General features: G+C 40.2%; 2 protein-coding genes across 4 annotated transcripts; both read right to left on the bottom strand.

Moving 5' to 3' along the window:
• Nucleotides 1–2585: 2585 nt before the first annotated feature.
• LOC117505487 (arfaptin-1-like) lies at nucleotides 2586–9039 on the bottom strand. Of its 3 annotated transcripts, none has more exons than XM_034165160.1 (8): nucleotides 8839–9039; nucleotides 7643–7723; nucleotides 7360–7456; nucleotides 6395–6510; nucleotides 6070–6291; nucleotides 5613–5770; nucleotides 5341–5515; nucleotides 2586–4347 (listed from the first exon to the last, which is right to left on the bottom strand). In XM_034165160.1, the coding sequence occupies exons 2-8, from the start codon at nucleotides 7712–7714 to the stop codon at nucleotides 4192–4194; spliced, it is 996 nt and encodes a 331-aa protein (XP_034021051.1). In that variant the 5' UTR covers nucleotides 7715–7723; nucleotides 8839–9039; the 3' UTR covers nucleotides 2586–4191. The 3 variants fall into 3 exon arrangements, with proteins under 3 accessions (XP_034021051.1, XP_034021052.1, XP_034021053.1); XM_034165161.1 differs by having other exon boundaries at nucleotides 7643–7715; XM_034165162.1 differs by having other exon boundaries at nucleotides 7643–7715; nucleotides 8870–9039.
• Nucleotides 9040–10609: 1570 nt separating this feature from the next.
• On the bottom strand, nucleotides 10610–17002 carry si:ch211-149b19.3 (protein phosphatase 1K, mitochondrial). The gene is made up of 9 exons (XM_034165158.1): nucleotides 16929–17002; nucleotides 15808–15923; nucleotides 14598–14774; nucleotides 14340–14512; nucleotides 14157–14260; nucleotides 13903–14068; nucleotides 11544–11688; nucleotides 11320–11454; nucleotides 10610–11235 (listed from the first exon to the last, which is right to left on the bottom strand). Exons 2-9 carry the CDS (start codon nucleotides 15919–15921, stop codon nucleotides 11104–11106), a joined length of 1146 nt encoding a protein of 381 aa, XP_034021049.1. The 5' UTR covers nucleotides 15922–15923; nucleotides 16929–17002; the 3' UTR covers nucleotides 10610–11103.
• Between the last annotated feature and the right edge of the window lie 1080 nt (nucleotides 17003–18082).

Below are 18082 nucleotides of genomic sequence, written 5' to 3'. Positions count from 1 at the left end.
CAAACATAAATTACAGAAATAATTCACAGAACAATTCACGGACAAATATACAAGAATTGCTATTGGCGCACAGGACAGGAGGATCGCCAGCACGAATACAACTCCCATCTCTGGATGAAGCTGCACCTTAAACAGAGAGAAAAAACAGAATCAGGCATCAGAAAGACAAAAAATACTGTATAATTTGCCAGCATTAATCAACAAGAAAAACAGAGAAATACTAAGGTGATCGCTGGCCACTATAGCCCTAAACGTCACTAAAAGACCCAGAATTTAGGTAAAGTTGAGGCCGCAAACTGCTCCAATTACTAATAAATGAATTAAAAGAGTAAAAAGTGTAAAACAAAACTGTACCAGTATGCTAGCCATATGAAAGGGAAAAGAAGTGCATCTTAAGTCTGGACTTGAAAATCTCCACAGAATCTGACTGTTTTATTGACGCAGGGAGATCATTCCACAGAACAGGGGCACGATAAGAGAAAGCTCTGTGACCCGCAGACTTCTTATTCACCTTAGGGACACAAAGTAGTCCTGCACCCTGAGAACGTAAAGCCCGGGCCGGTACGTAAGGTTTAATTAGGTCAGCTAGGTAGGAAGGTGCCAGTCCATGAATAATTTTATAGGTTAGTAGCAGAACCGTAAAATCTGAGCTCACTGGGACAGGAAGCCAGTGAAGGGATGCCATAATGGGTGTAATGTGGTTGTACTTTCTGCTTCGTGTCAAAAGTAAATATGAGCTAGTGTTTTGTGTTAAACATCATCAAAGTCCAACAATTTACTGTACACCTGTGTTTTTAGACATGAAACAGCATGTTTTTGGACAAAGGGAGGGAGTGCTCCCATGACATCATCCTTGCGGCTCCTCCTGTCTTCTGAGAGGGGGCGGGGCCAGCAGCAGCTTCTTTTCATTTAAAGGGACATGTAGGGAAACAGGATGTTGTTGTTTTTTCCAAGAAGCGTTTGTCTACGGAATGCAAAACAGGGGGAGAATGTTTTGGGGTGTAACTTGTAGCAGGACCCATAGTTTGTGTTGCAAGCGCTGCCTATGCTAACCGCCAGTTTAAACAGTCAGCGTATCCTATTATATAACCTAACCCTATAACTTTTAAACAAATGACTACCATATAACTACATTGGATAGCTCTTTGCTATATTCAGTTTGAATGTTCTGGTTTGCACATTCTCCTATGTGGTCCTACGGGATCTAAGTAGGTGTGTCTTGTAGTGCGATGGGCGTGTCTTGTAGCCTTGCAGCCACAGAAACTATTATGTTTTTCTCAAGACCTCTTGACAGTGCGTTACATTACCATCTATAGAGGGGTTTTAAGAAAATATTAAATTTGCAAAGAGTTACATATGATCCCTTGTTGAAACTTCATGCAAGCAAATGTTTGGTGGAAAAATCTGCATTTTGTCAACTGATAACTAAAATATTATTTTTTTTTTCTAGCCTTGTTCCAACTCTGTACTTTGTACTGTAGTGGTGATATTTGGGTCATATGTTGTCCTGAGAGGATCTGGTGTAAAACTAACGAGCATTTAGTACTTAGCGGGTGTTCAGAGCAGATAAGAAAGTCTACAGGATTCTCCCAACATGGTTAAAATAAATAAATAAATAAGTAAATTAAAAAGCCAGGGGGTGCGGCTTTATCACTGACATGGAGTTGAAGTTTAGCATAGTTTAAAAGAAGTTGTTTTTTAAAATCTTACATTTCACTCAAATTTAATCTGAACCATGTCAGTGTACACAAAAATTACCCTAATCCCACTAGGGGTCGCTATATCTGAATTTAACAATAATGTAAATTCGAGGTCTGAGATTTCAGTAACTGTTTTCATATTAAATTTTTATAAAAGATAAAATCAATTTATCATGTTTTGATTATCGGTGTCAAATGTGTAAAAACTTTAAGATCAGATATTTCTTTTTCCTGAGGAAATAATCAGTTATAACACTAAACATAGTTACAAATAAATAAAAATATCAACATTTGACACAATAGCTCACAGTTAATAAAAGTCACCCTGTTGGCACTGATGGTTTACCCATAATGTTGGTATTTATGCTCGACTGAGAAAGAGCCATATAATCTCTTTGCTGTCTATTGTGTTGCTTAAATATTTGTGAAAATGAGACTGGAAGCAGGAAAACACCAAACAGGTTTGTGTTGGTGTTGTTGCCTGGTGAATAATTACTTCGATTCAAATAAATGAACTCAATAGAACCACAAACAGCCCCATTTGATTCATTAGAAATTCACTCCTCTGTTCAAAGAAAAACCCAAACTACTGATTTAAAAAAAAAGATCAGATGACATCATAAACCAGTTTATTGGCAGCTACAGTTTTCTTATAGTATCTGTAAAGACACTGATGATGTTCAAGCTGCAAAAACAAAAGGTCAAGTCATATAAAATGATAAATTCTACCATTTAGAAGCAACAGTAGAGACTAAAAATAACGTTTTGGACTATGGCATTAATGGTGAGATAAAAAAAAATGTAAACTATAAATGTTCTAATAGGGGAAAAGGCACAAATGAGAAGCTCAGCTTTTCTATAAACAAATAAGCTGTGTTTTTACTCTCAAGAACTTTATTTGGCATCATAAACATATTTCAAACAAGAATAAAACCACTTTTAACACATTTTGATTGGAGTTCAGATTCACTTGATCTTTGGTCCCGCTGGCAGAAAAATGGAACGATCCTGGTTCAGAGTCCACTTCTGTAAGGAGTTCCACAAATGTTTCATCACGAGAAGTGTAAAAATGCAACTGTTAAAACATTAATTCTGCCACTGAACGTCCCCATTTGTCCAACACGTGATGTTTTCTTTACTGCAACGAAACATTTTCAAGGAAAAGTCTTGAATTTCATGTTACGTTTTAATTTATCTTGAATTAAATTTGTTGCAAATATTGAGACTTCAACTGAGCTGAAAAGTTCGAAAATTTTTCCAGCTATTATTGCACAAATAATCCACACCCTCAAACAACACAATCATGCACATTAAAAAAATCTAAATAAATGCATATAAATATAATGGAAGGAATTGGAGCAGTAAAAGGCAGTTCCTGCAATTTAAGTGCAAAAAATGCGAGAACATACATGGTGCAACACAAAAGGTGGCCTTTTACCATCATATAGTTAAATTATGAATGACTAACATCTAGTGGTTACATTTTTTAAAATAAGTGTCGTGTTATTTTGCCCCCCCCCCCCAAAAGAAACATACATCTATGGAGTGGAAACCAAAAAATATTTATGAGGCGGAAGATGCGAGTGAATTTTTGGTCCGAGTCAGAAAAAAGTAGCAATTTCATGAAAACTGAATATAACTTTCAGTCTTTGAAAACACAGTTACGTGCAGTACACTGAAAAAAGAACCAACTTAAAAACTTAAAAAGTTGTTTCAAATGGAAACACCTGAATAAATTAAGTTGTCTGAATTTAAGTTAGTAAGTTAGATTAACTCCAATTTACAAACTTAAGTTCAAACAACTTAATTCATTTAGATGTTACCAATTTAAACAATTCATTTAAGTTGGTTCAACTATTCTTTTTTTCAGTGTCGATGGTGACAAAACGCTAACATTTCTGGCTCATGGTTGATATTTAAAAACGTAAATTCTATTAAATAATAGCATGTTAATAAGATGGCAGATGAAGCTTACGGAGTTACGAGTTTTGTTGGTAAAAGTCTGAGTACCAAGACTCAGAAAGGTAGATAGTAACCAGGATCAACCCAATAAAACCCATCCCGTATCTCCGTTTAGAGGTATTCATCTGCCAGGTGTATGGTTTTGTAGTTCTGGTCCTGTGGAGCGGAAGATGTTTCCCAGTTGAGTCAATTGAGTCGCTGTGAGTTTCTCTTTGGCAGCATCTAAGGATTTTTCCAAGTTCAAAGACGGGCTTAATGCCTCATGGAGAATTAGAGCACTTTTCTCCCAAATACACTCTGAGACACCCACGAGGAGCAGAAACATGCCTCTGTTATAAACCGCTCAGGAGTTCTCTCTGGAGAACTAGCTTGTCGTTTGTAGACTGATGCTCAACTTTCCAGACCTGAAGGAGGAAAGTCCAAAACCAGCTGGAATCCAGTTTGTAGATATTTTAAGATAAATAAATAAAAAAATCCACCAAAACACATTTTCACACCTGAACTATATTTCTCCGCTCCTCCCCAAATATCAACAGTCCTCCAGCCAGGAGGGGTCGTCCACGCTGCCGACCCCGAGGGTGTCTCTGGCCTTCTGAATGTTCTGTTCCAGGAAACTGTGACAAGACAAACTGTGTGATGCGACGGCGTTGTGGAGCAGCCACAACTGGTTATGTAGGACTCTGACCTGGAGACAAGAAAAGGGAATTTTGTTAAGTCTAAACTGGCTTTCTAGTCAAAGACGTTATAAAGCCTTCTACACACGTACAACTAGACTGGCGAACAGCTTCGTCCCTACGGTCCCCACAGCTGTGGCTGCTCTGAACCATTCCACAAAAATCACACACAATTTAATTTAGGACTACAAATACAGAAAAATATAGATTATTTATGATAAATATGGTCATTTTAGGAGGAGTAACAGGAAGACAGGGGACGGGAAGGACGTTCTGTTAATTCTACACCAATGACTATGGAATGTCTCAGCTGCATGCATGAAATTTTATTTTCAGTATCAAACACTGTCTTCTAAAGTAGAAATATACTGCATACCAAAACCATATTCTCCAGCTTTTGTGCCAACATTTTGTGAATGCAATAAGCAATTTGAAAAATGACAAAAATCTGCAAAAAAAAAGTCTGTTTTTTTTTTAAGTTGCTATACCCCAGTTTAAAACTCCAAGTCAAATTCAAGAACTTAATTGGAATTCAAGAGTAATTCTCAATTCACTTTTGAATTTTGCACTGCTGCTTCATAGAGTTTAATATGTGAGGTCATCAAAATATTATTTATTTTGTCCAATCAATAGCTCAAACCTACAAATGGCAACTTTGCATTTTGTAAACAAACCTTGTTTCAAAAGTTACTTTTCAAAAATTGAGCATAATGTTAGTGCACACCCTGCTGTCAGAACACGGTACTGCAGCTATAAATATAAAGAGTCAACCCATATGTTCCAAAACGTAAAGAATATATTGAACAAATTTGCTGAGTGACAGAAAAGTCAAAAGACATTTGTGTTTGGAGTATAAAATCTTTAAAGAAAATTATAAGAAGAGTTGACATCATCTGGAGGTCATTGCTCGACAAATATCTGAGTACATCCGAGTGGCACGTTTCCATAACTTTTAATGGAAATATTGTTTTCCTGAACTTTGGTCCATTTGATTTGCTTCTCACCTTGTTGTCCTCCAACAGTCTGAGTTTGACAGACAGGTCGTCTCTGACCTTCTGGTATCGATCCCTCTGGCCCTGGAAGTTTTTCTGCGCCTGTTCCAGTTTGGGCAGGGTGGTGGCGTCCCGTGGCCCTAGGTTCAGCTCCTCCAGGTCGACTCGGTATGCATCATATTCGATCCTGGAGGTGTGGAGCGAGTACTCAAAGTAAATGTACGTCTACGGTCACAAAGTCAAACTACATAGTCAGACCCATCTCCAAAAAAGTGAAGACACACCTGGCCTCCTCATACAACTTGGTGTCCAACATGGTGTCCTCGATGGTTTTGTTGACCAGGGTGCTCATGTCAGCCGTGAAGGAGTTAACCGCCGCCGTCAGAGTCTCGCCGCTCTTGGAGAGGAACTTCTGCACGTCTGCGTTCATGCCAAACTCCACCTGACACGGAGACGGTTGATGTCAGAGAGCATTTGGTTTTGTTTCTTTGGGCGAATTTACCAACGGTAGTATTTTACATTAAAACTGTCACAACCTCTGAGCCAAATCTTCAATGAGTAAAATACCTAGCGGTTAAAAAAAAAAAAAAAAACAGGCAAAATGAGATTTCTGCACAAAATAACTTAAATTAAGAATTAACCCCACGTCCAATCTGGAGAAAAACAATAGGAGTTTAGTTCTTGCATTACTAGTTGTGGTAGAACTAGCAGATGGTGATGTTAACTACTGTACTGACTGACATGCAGCTTTGGTGTTTTGAGGCTGAGGTCAGAGAAGGTGTCCCCCAGGGTCTTCTGGGTAACTGCGAACTGCGCAAGCTGATTGGCCAGCATCTCAGCCAGTTTGATCACATTTTCATAGCGCTGCCGCTCGTCTCGGAGCAGCTCCATGCGAGGCTCCAGATCCAGATCCACCGTACGGGACCCGCGACCGAGCTTTTCTGAGAGAGCCTGCCTGGTACACTGCATTGGCGCGAACACACGTTAGTGTAAGTTATTGATTATTGCTGATCAACTAATCAGGATACCATGAAATACCATCTTGTTCTCAGGTCTTCTCTCTCACCTTGTAGGTACTGATGCTCCACTTTCGAACTCTCTCCAGCTTCTCACCTGCTAGGTTCTTGCCCTGGACAATGATTGGTCCATTTCCCTTTTTCTCTGGCATCACTCCCTGGACATCTAGAGGTGGGAAATTGATTTGCACATTTAACACATCGAGGCATCACATGTTCCAAGGCATAATTCAAATCCTGATTGTTGCACCCGAGCATCCATCCATTGTACAGCTTCAAATCAAAAAACATGGGAACGCCACAGAAAACGTAACCCTCCGCTATTCTTTTTAAGAAACTCCTCTTCTATACTACTCAATTGTGATGCTGTATAACTGATAATGCAACAGTGAAAAGTTGCACTAGGCACAGTTTGTCCAACTATAACCACAGAAGCCCAGGCTGAAGGGAAAGTACTGGGATTTGGTCTTACTTCCCTTACCAAAAAGTAGTATATGCAAGTATGTTTCAAGTATACTTCTAGTTTACTTTTTATATACTTATAAGTACTATTTTTTGGTAAGGGTTGGCGTACTCTTGTACTTCAGGAAGTTTCTCAAATAGGAATTCTCCCTGTTTACTTGAGTTCATTTTTTTTAATGGTAGTAATTGTACTTTTCTCGAGTATAGATTTGCAGTACTCTCCCCGCCAGATATTCTCTTGTTTAAAACAAACTAATTTCTTGGTGGTGTTACATGAAATCTTTAAGACGAGCCAAAGCTGTGTCCGTCTGCGACATATTCCACTGCATTTTAGATCCGATTTAATTTTCGATTTCTGCACTTCAGGTTCTGGTAGGATTTTTGCCGGAAGGATCTCCCTCAGGCTCATGGTGGTTCCTACCTCTGATCTGATTTCACAGACTCTCTTGTTCATACAGGAGGTCTGTTATTGTTTTTGGTGGATTATTCATGTGACGAACCATTCTATTCTGGCCAAACCTACATCACCACTCATAACAGACCCTTATTTTACCTTTACGCCAAGTCGTTTCCATGGTGACCGTTGGTGAGGCCTCAGCTGGACTGGAGAGGACGTTGTCATCAGTGTGGTTGTAGTAACTGTTTGGTTCCTGTAAAGAAAAACTGTGTTATAGGAAATGGTCAGACACCCGATTATCAGCAAGTCCTCGAAGTGGCGCCCCCAACGCGACTACCAAAAAATGGGTTCAGAAAGTACGGATGTTTCACGATGTGGAATTAATTTGCAGTATTCAAATGATTGTTGAGTGATTACTGTCATTTTCAGACTATCTCACCATAGCAGGAGTCTCATCCTTTGTGACACTCAATGCCACATTGATGGATCCTCTTTGCTCCGCCCCCTCCATCCTGTTCGCCTGCAGACCAAACAGAAGCAGAAGCAACAATACCTGATTCCTGCTCGTTGTTTCTTTGCCTCTCCATTTCACAACATTTTCACTTGATGGTTAAAGTGTAAATGTTGTGGCCATGCCTTGCTCATGGGCCCACTGAACAAAAGAGACGCATGCAGCGTCAGTGGACGAGGGTATTATTGCGATTTATGTCTTTATGCTGTTCATTTAAATGTCAACAAGCAGAGACAGACTTGCAGACAGACACAGGATCAGATAATCTACCGACCCGTCAGTCGATTAGCAGGACAAAGAACTTTTTCCAGGTTTAATGTCATCATAAGGTACAAAGTACAACAAACACATTGCGTGAAGTGCATGATGGGAAATATGATGGATGACCTTGAACTGAACTGCAGCTGTCTGAAATAATTAAATTAAATAAAATGGATGAAGAATATTAGGGATCATTAAAAATATATTTTAAGTAAAAAAATAAATAATTCTAAAAAAAAACGAAATCGTAATGAACATGTGCACATTAAAAACTGATAAGCAAAAAAAAAAATAAAAAAAACTATTTTATATTTAAATCATCTAAAAATAAAATTGCAAACTGCAGAATCAACCTACAAATAAATAAATAATCGTAACCCAATGACATACAAATAAGATATTGTGTAAAGTACTATTTTATAGAACATTGTAAATATTGTAAAACTATTACTGCTGCAGTGATCCACCAAGAGGAGCAGTATATTTTATAAGTAGTATAAATTCTGTAAAGCTAAATTGTATAAATACTGCATTACTGCAGAAAACAAAAAAGTATAAAAATATTAAAATGAAAACCTAATATAGTCAAAACAATCACCCATGTAACACTAACAAATTTTAACAGACTAAACTGAATACATACATTTAAAAATGTACGTATTTTTAAAAATCTAACTTCCCTGTTTTGCATTTTTGAAATTTTCCTTTAACTCAAACAGGTTTTAAAAATGTTAAACACCCATTTTTGCAGTAACTAGACTGTAGTTTGACCAGCAGCAACAACAAAAAAGCCAATTTATCGTATTTTCAAACAGAATAAAGTTAATTTTAAAAGAGGAAACAGGCACTTTAAACTCTTTTACCCGAAAAACAAACGCTGCCTTTTCTTTTTATCCGTCAGCTTTTCTTTCTTCAGCCAGTCCTTCACTTCACTCACATTTTAACATATCCAACAACGAAATATTAAACTTTTAACTTCAAAACACTTTAAAACCTTCAGAAGAAAAGACAGACAGACCCGGAACTGTTTGGCAGCGTCTGTTGCTCGCTTTGAATGGGGGACGTTGCCGACGGGAAATTGTTCGTTACCGCTCACGTGAAAAAATATGTCCCCGCCTGTGCGGGGCACGCAGTAACAAAACCAAACACTCTTATGAGTGTCAAGTTTTGAACGGAAGTCGCAAAAAAGTTGATTCCGTAATTAAAAATACTTCGAAACAAACCAAGTTAGACAAATGATTTCTTAGGTTTAATTTTTGTTCTTCAGGGAACACGATGTTTTAAAATCCGCAGTGCTTTAAGTAGAAAAAACACACAAATATTTAAAAAGTTGTTTAAAATGCAGAGACAAATAGGTAGTTTTTTTTTTTTTAAAAAAAAACATTATATTTCATAAAAGTGTTTTTAAATAAAGCAGGACAAAAAAAAATCTCGGAAAAATTTCATTCTTTTTGGAAATTCTTGTTTTTGTTTATTTGTACTTTGATAAAATTTTATTTTTTAATGGGCTCTGCATTTTTGTTGAGATACTGTATTTTGATGGATGAATGCGTAATAATAATATGAATATCAGAACACTTTATTAATCCCAGGGGGAAACTGCATAAAAAAACACTATGTGAGATTTCACACAGTGGGTTTAAAAAAACAATATGACTATTAAACTCTTCTGTATTTTTATTTTAACTGTTTTATTTAAAAAGTGGTCTCATTACAGACAAATTTAAATAAAACTGAATGCAAAATCATTGTACTTATAGTTATTTTTGGCTGTAATTTACAGTACAGCCTGTAGATGCAGCTAAATGAACTTACAGTACAGGATGGTTTCATGATTAAATTTCTAGAATAAATTTTTATTATTTGTCAGTTGTTATCTCTGACCTTTGACCTCCTCTCTGTTGTATGGGATTTTGTGTATGTGTGGTAATTTTTCCGTAGAGACACCGAACAGTCCATATCTCTGTCACCATGTTGGCAGCCCCTCCCAAACTCACTAATCCATAAAGGGGAGGAGCATGGGTGGCTCAGTGTCTAACGAAATAAGATTGACCACGCCCTTTTCTTCAAGTCTGAACCAGCTAACAGGCTAGCCTTGGTTCAGGTGTTTAAATCACATTTTTGGGGACTGCGTAGTGGCTGCCCTAATGATTCACTTTGGAGTGGCCATAAAAAGTTATGAGTTGCTGATTTTCTAAGTGATCGTACACTTAGAACACTTGGGAGTGGACCAAACACATGAATCTGTCAGCAGCTAAAAGTGCTAATGCTGTTAGCATACAACATTAATTCCGACAAGATTTTCAATCAGCACCTATACTGCAACAGAGACATCTTAGAAAATCAGCTACTATGTTTTACTACACAACAGGCCGTATTATTCCAGGCGTTCGTAATAAAATACTCTAAATAAACAGACAGGATCCACAACGGCTAGCAGACACACTGAGCAGACTGGGACTCGAACTGACAGGCGGACACACCGGGCTCAGCAGTTGTCACTCAAAGCAATCACGCTCACAATTATACAGAACTTTATAGCTTAAAACATCTTAAACTAAGAAGTTGGAAGAAATTCACCCCCATACAGTTGACATGAAGAAGGAAACTATCCATAGAGACCCAAACAGTTTCTGTAACAGGCTGTAAACATGTTTATTTCTGCTCTGAAGTTGGATAATTTAACATGGACTTCTATGGGAATGTACTCTGTTTTGGAGCCAGCCTCAAGTGGCCAGTCAAGGAACTGCATTTCTGGAAGGGCCTCAAATGAGGCCATCAAAGTTCACTCCTTGGTGTTATGGGTGGTGGTTGTCTGCATTATGACCCTGAACACAATAAGGCCATCAGCTTCCTTTGGATTAGCGGGTAACTCTGCACCCCTCTGTCACACTGTCACACGGACGGAGAAAAATTTCAAAGATGTCCCGATGAAGTCCATTTTGGGACCTTTATTGCGTGCACCAGCCCCTTTGGCAACCACTATACTATAAGGAAACAGTCAGTACCAATGAGATACAAATGTGCAAACTGGACGTCAAATGATTTTTGTTCCTTTGGTAAACATTTGATATTAAAAAATAAACAAAATAAAACATTTGTGTCCTTCACTTCAAAGTCTCTTCTCATTAGGTCCATCGCCCACTTGAAGCAAAGTTTCTGCTCATGCTGTAGATGGCGGCTGAGCTCCGATGTTTCCCCCACGCTCCCAGTGGGACGATGATGATCGTGGCGTTGTCCTCCGACCCGTACTGCAGTGCCTTAAAAATACAAATAAATAATTCAATAACTCAGTTATTCAGCTTTGCAGAAAACAACATTCAAGGTCTCACTGCACATTGTACCTGTTCTGCGATGACCTCTGCAGCCTCCATCGGGTCTTGACACTGGTTGATGACATCACAGATCTCCTGGTCACTCAGCTGGAAGTTGATTCCATCAGTGGTCAAAGCCAGGAAGGAGTCGCTGGTGTGTTGGACCTGTTGACCCCATAGCAGAGGAATCAGGATCTCTATAAGAAGAGTCCAACACCAAGCTGAGCCCAAACCAAACGTTTGGTGCCACTCACATTGACACGTGTGGTTTCCGGCTCTGAGATGACGCCGCTGCTTCTCAGGTGAAAGTCTCCGATGCTGCGTGTCATGGCGAGCTGCCCGTTAACGTTGGCCTGGCCCACGCTGTTCCAGGTCAGGAAGCCTCCATTCTGCTGGATCCTGAACACAGGCAGGTCAAAGTATCGATGAAGACGGAAAAACTCATCAGAACCATTTTGGGGGTTAATGAGAAAACCTCCATCAGGCTTTAGATGGGCTCCAGCTCTAAAGTGGTGTCCAGGTTAAAAATAACTCCACATACTGTTAGAATTGGAAAGGAAACACGTGCGGCTCTGATTTCATCACCCGCCAAACTACAGTGCCGCTGAAACTAATTTACGGTGCATCCAGAAATTATTCACAGCGCTTGACCTTTCCCACATTTTGTTATGTTACAGCCTCATTCCAAAATGAAATAAGTTTGTTTCACCGGCAAAATTCTACTCACAACACCCCATAATGACAACATGGAAAAAGTTTTCTTTTTCTAAATTATTAAAAATAAAAAAGCCAAGAAGTCATCCATACATAAGTATTCACACCCTTTGCTCAATACTTTGTTGATGCACCTTTGTTGAGGCACCTTAGCCTCGAGTCTTCTTGAATATGATGCCACAAGCTTAGTGCACCCATCTTTGGGTTCTGCCTATTCCTTTTTGCAGCATGTCTGAAGTGCCAGCAGGTTGAATGGGGAGTGTCGGTGCACAGCCATTTTCAGATCTCTCCAGATGTTCAATCGTTTTCAGGTCTGGGCTCTGGCTGGGCCACTCAAGGACATTCACAGAGTTGTCCTGAAACCACTCCTTTGATATCTTGGCTGTGTGCTTAGGGTCACTGTCCTGCTGAAAGATGAACCGTCGCCCCATTTTGAGGTCAAGAGCGCTCTGGAGCAGGTTTTCATCCAGGATGTCTCTGTACATTGCTGCATTCATCTTTCCCTCAATCCTGACTAGTCTCCCAGTTCCTACTGCTGAAAAACATCCCCACAGCATGATGCTGCCACCACCATGCTTCACTGTAGGGATGGTGCCTGGTTTCCTCCAAACATGATGCCTGGCATCCACACCAAAGAGTTCAATCTTTATCTCATCAAACCAGAGAATTTTGGTTCTCCTGGTCTGAGAGTCCTTCAGGTGCCTTTTTGGCAAACTCCAGGTGGGCTGCCATGTGCCTTTTACTAAGGAGTGGCTTCTGTCTGGTCACTCTACCATACAGGCCTGACTGGTGGATTGCTGTAGAAATGGTTGTCTTTCTGGAAGGTTCTCCTCTCTCCACAGAGGAATGCTGGAGCTCTGACAGAGAGACCATCGGGATCTTGGTCACCTCCCTGACTAAGGCCCTTCTCCCATCGCTCAGTTTAGATGGGCGTACAGCTCTAGGAAGAGTCCTGGTGGATCCAAATGTCCTCCATTTATGGATGGTGGATACCACTATGCTCACTGGGACCTTCAAAGCAGCAGAAATGTTTCTATACCCTTCTCCAGATTTGTGCTTGAAGACAATCCTGTCTCTGATGTCTACAAACAATGCCTTTGACTTTATGCTTAGTTTGTGCTCTGACATGCACTGTCAAATGTGGGACCTTATATGTAAAAAGGTATGTGTCTTTCCAAATCATGTCCAATCAACCAAATTTACCCCAGGTGGACTCCAATTAAGCTGTAGAAACATCTCAAGGATGATCAGTGGAAACAAGATGCACTTGAGCTCAATTTTGAGCTTTATGGCATGATTTCTCAGATTTTGTTTTTAATTTTTAATAGATATGCAAAAACGTTTCACATTGTCATTATGGGGTATTGTGTGTAGAATTTTGAGGAAAAAAAAATTCATCCGTTTTGGAATAAGGCTGTAACAAAAAAAAATTTAAAAAGTGTGGAAAACAGTGAAGCCCTGTGAACACTTTCCAGATAGACTGTAGCCTTTTTTTTTTTTACACACACAGAAATCTGAGCTGGCAGCGGTTTAGATCTTGAGCATGTAATTTATGAACCGTATTTGTTCATCATTCGTCTGAGGCGCTTTGGCCGATTTCCACCAAACTTTTTGTGTGCATGTAGACTGGCGTGTTTTGCAGAACATCAAGGTCATTAGGTAAAAGGTTAAGGTCTGTGTGCTCCCAGACTTGCCAGGTCCTTTTGCTGATTTCTACCACCTTTGGTCCATCAGTGTTGATCCTGAAATGGCCATTAAAAGATAAATAAATAAAAATTTGCTGAAAGTCAACAAAATTGACTTTCAACCCAATTTGGACCAAATGTGCCACAAACTTAAATATAAACCAATGGTGACGCTAACGCATACAGTTAGCACTGTTTGCAGTTTGACATTTACCGTTGTTTCTCGTCCTTGCGTTCCGGCGTGTGGTCCTTGGTGAGTTTTTTGGCCCGTCCCTTCCTGCACAGCATCCCCCTGCTGTCACCGACGCTCCCGACCACCAACTCCACGCCATTGCGTAGCAAAGCGACCGTTGCTGTGGTACCAGCTTTGAGGAAGGAGTCTGCAGATAAACAGATGGCTGACTGAGTACCAAAGCTACCAATTCCTGGTACTTCTGAGCACTGAGCAGTCATGGTACTTGTATTTACCTTTGTTGATGACACTGAAGTGTGCGTGCAGAGCTTTATCTACATTCACAAACGTTTTCATCAAAACCCTCTCAAGATCGCTGTCGTCGTCCTCTAAAGCATCTCTGTCCACAAATAAACAAAACATCAACGTCAGTCACACAGGGTTACGTGACGACGGTCTCTATAACAATGTTGGACAACCTGAGGAACTTCTCCATGAAGGTGTAGCAGTAGTCTGCAGCGTGCGGCCCGCCGTGGCCATCAAACACCGCAAAGTACAACAGGTTGTCATGGATACGGGCAAAGCGGAGACGGTCCTCGTTCTGCTTCCTGAGACCCAAAACTGACGCACTGCCAACCCGAGACAGACTAACCTGGCAGAGATAAGCAGAAGATCTGGTTTGTGTTTATTCAGCACTCCTTTTGTGCAAGCAGCAGACCTAGGCTTTGGTAGTTTACCTGCGGAATGTGTTTTCCGTATCTTATACTCGATGGCAGCAGTATTGGTTCTTCTATCCTGCTGTCCCAGATTCCAAATGTGTCCCAGGTCACTGGCTGATTGCTACAATCAATGTCAAACCGGACCGAACCACTGGCCTGCCGCACGCCTACAACCCCAAGCAAAGCCCCACCCACCTGAGGGGTAATGCAGAAGACTTTCAGTCATTAAAATCTCACCATTAAATTTCTGTACATCTACTAATATAAGCAACAGGTTGGTCATCATCAGGCACCACAGTAGCCTGTACTCAAGGTTCTTGAAGTGGAGCACCCTCTCCACCGAGTGGTGAATATAAGTATTGATGCAGGTGCAATAGAATTTCAACAAGCGCTCGAGTTAGAAAAAAGCTAGTTGTATCAATAGTTTCCAACATTTCTGTTACGATCCCCCAAAATATTTACATATTGTTTTTACAATTTCTAACAAAAACAATCTAAATGCATTTCGTGTAACATTAAGAATCTGAATCATGTATTTTGTATTTTCATGTTACTTTTGCAGAACACAAAGTTTTGACTTATTTGGTTATTGGTTTTTCAGGGGGCAACACGGTGGATTAGTGGTTAGCACTGTTGCCTCACAGCAAGAAGGTCATGGGATCGATTCCTCCCCGTGGCCTTTTTGTGTGGAGTTTGCATATTTCCCCATGTTTGCGTGGGTTCCCTCTCGGTGCTCGGGCTTCCTCCCACATACAAAGACACGCTGGCCTGGAAATTTAAAACTGTCCGTAGGTGTGTACGTTTGGTTGTTTGTATGTGGCCCTGCGACAGACTGGCGTCCTGCCCAGGGTGTACCCCGCCTCATGACCTATGACTGTTGGGATAGGCTCCAGCCCCCCCGTGACCCTTAATTGGAGTAAGCGGGTATAGAAAATGTATGGATGGTTTGACGGGACGACTCAAAAACTGAATACGATTTACGTAAAGTTGGTGAAAAACAATTGGCCATTTTGAAGCAAATTCATAAAAACAGGCAGTATTGTGAGCTGAGGGATGTTAATTCATACACGTCTGGAAAATTTTTGAAAAAATTCAAGGACTAAGTTTCCATGAAAGTTGCGGGTGCATCAGAATACAGGGGCGAAGCCAGGAGACAACTATTTAATGTACATTTTCTTCTCGTGATAAATGACGACATCATTGTCCGGGGCACAGCTGGAATACTTACCTGCCCCGCCCCTGTGGAGGTTTCTGGATGGGATCGTAGCGAGAGGGCAGCCGGTCTGGTGACGGTGGCTTGACCACAACGCCGGAGCAGATTCAGCAGCAATGCGGACGACATGACTGAACCCAAGACTGGCACAAATACAAATAATGCACCTGTTATGCAGAGATTTCTGCATAAATAAAGAAACAACATACATTTAGAACAATTTTGGGTTGGGAGGGGGATTATACCATAATAGTAGGAAGCGTTACTATATTAAAGAGCTAAAATAAATTACAATTTACTTGACCCAATATTACATTTACTTTAAGTTAAAGTATCTATGGAGCTTTTATTTTAAATTTCAGACCAAACCTGGTCTGAAATCTCAGCAAATTTAGAGCATGACCTTTGACCCCCATGTGTCAACATGTTACAGATGCATGACACACTTCTGTGGGGGCGTGGCGGCTATTTGTGGTGTGCAAACTAACACAGCGACCACAGTCCAACGAAGTCAAAGGCAAAAAACATCCTGACCACTTCAACTTTCAAACACAAACGTGACAAATTAAATAAATAAATAAAGGATTTCACTTTTTCTGCAAATATACTAAAATCTAATGCAACAAAATGGATATAAATTAACTTGAATGATGAACTTATTGGTGCAGGACGTTCTTTGAGACCTTTAAAGTCAGTGTTTGTGATCAGTGAAGCAAATCAAATGGAAATTTACATAAAGTTTGTAGTATTTCTTTCTTGATTTGGGGGTCTAGAACAGCAACCTTCAGGCACATTACTAATAATAATAATAATAATAATAATACATATTTAGGTGCACAAATACAAGTTCAGTATTAAAGCAAAGTTTTTTTTAATTTCTGCACCTAATTTTAAAAATTATAAAAAGTCCAACATAGACAAATTAAAACAACTTCATGCGATTCTAAATTTTGCCGTAAAGTAACAAAACTTTATACGAAGTTATTATAAGAGATTATAAAAGTAGTTTCCATGTATACAAATGAGGTCAACAAGCTGAGATTTTACATTTGAAAATCTGAGTTGAAAGGAAAAATAAGTTTCTATATTTTTAACTCAGACTTGAATTCATGCTGATATTTAATTTTCAAACTTGCCTTATCCTCTTTCTTTTTTCCGGCCTGTCATCTCCAAGGCAACAGGTGTCAGGAGCGGTTGCTGTGGCACGCTGTGGTGACCTGAGGGTTCAACGCTGGCGTATTTAAACTACAGGCCTCGAGTCAGAGTGAATGATGTTGCAGGGGGCAGCGTCCAATCAGGTTTGGAGGGTATTTGTGACGTTTGGCCCAGTCTCAAAGTCGCGCGTGCGAAGTCACATTCTCACTGGCATTCAGTGCCAGCTGCGGAGTGACCGGTTTGATACACAGTATGTTGCAGGACATCATGAATGCTCTATAGACCGTGTGACGTCCTGCACACGGGGAGTTCGATTTGTGCGTGATTATTAACTATGTGCTGACAGCTGTAGTCGTCACACTTGCCCCAAGCTTCGACCCCGCCCACTTAGGCCTGGGTTTCACGTCACAAGAATGCAAATAGCTGTGACAGACTGTTCTCATACGTCAGTAGTTGTTGAACGTGCCAGGACTGCAATTCAACCCCACGACCTTCAGGTCTGCTGTACAAGCTGTTCCTAAACTCACCCCACAGGGCAGCATGAAAGTGTTTTTTCCTTCAGTGCTGAAAAATAAAGCCAATGGGGAAGTGCTGCAACTTTTCTGATCCCGCAACAGGGGAAAATCACTCCCTCCTCACAGACTGCCATGTTTAAATGGCCAGACTTACAGCAGAAATAAAGATGATTACAGCCTGGTATTTAAAGAAAAAACCCCAAAAAACCTGTTTTGGGCTCTAAAGTAAGTTCCCCCATTGTGATGGTCTTGCTACGTTTTGCCTCTTAGCTGGAGTCAGAAACTGCCAAAATGTCAACATCCATAGTCAACCCAACTGAGCTTCAAACCTGGTCTTCATAAAACCCATGGGTGACGTCACGGAGGGTTTGTCTGTTATTTTGATGGCCCATGGGTGTATCACATTCTATTGATGTCCCTCAGCTGTCATTTTGGTTTTCTGTTCATTGCTCTCAGGTAATCTTGGATTTAGAATAGATATTGTTGGTACACTTCGTAGAGAATATTTACACTGTTCTTCCTTCTCTGTTTGATCTGTTGTCCTCTGAGATACACCTGCGTCCATATAACGTAAAACCCAGACTTTACACCGACTGACCAAGTCCATTTAGAGAAATCTG

This window comes from Thalassophryne amazonica, chromosome 23 (assembly GCF_902500255.1).
Source record: "Thalassophryne amazonica chromosome 23, fThaAma1.1, whole genome shotgun sequence".
NCBI lineage: Eukaryota > Metazoa > Chordata > Actinopteri > Batrachoidiformes > Batrachoididae > Thalassophryne > Thalassophryne amazonica.
This window is presented reverse-complemented; position numbering and strand designations above follow the sequence as displayed.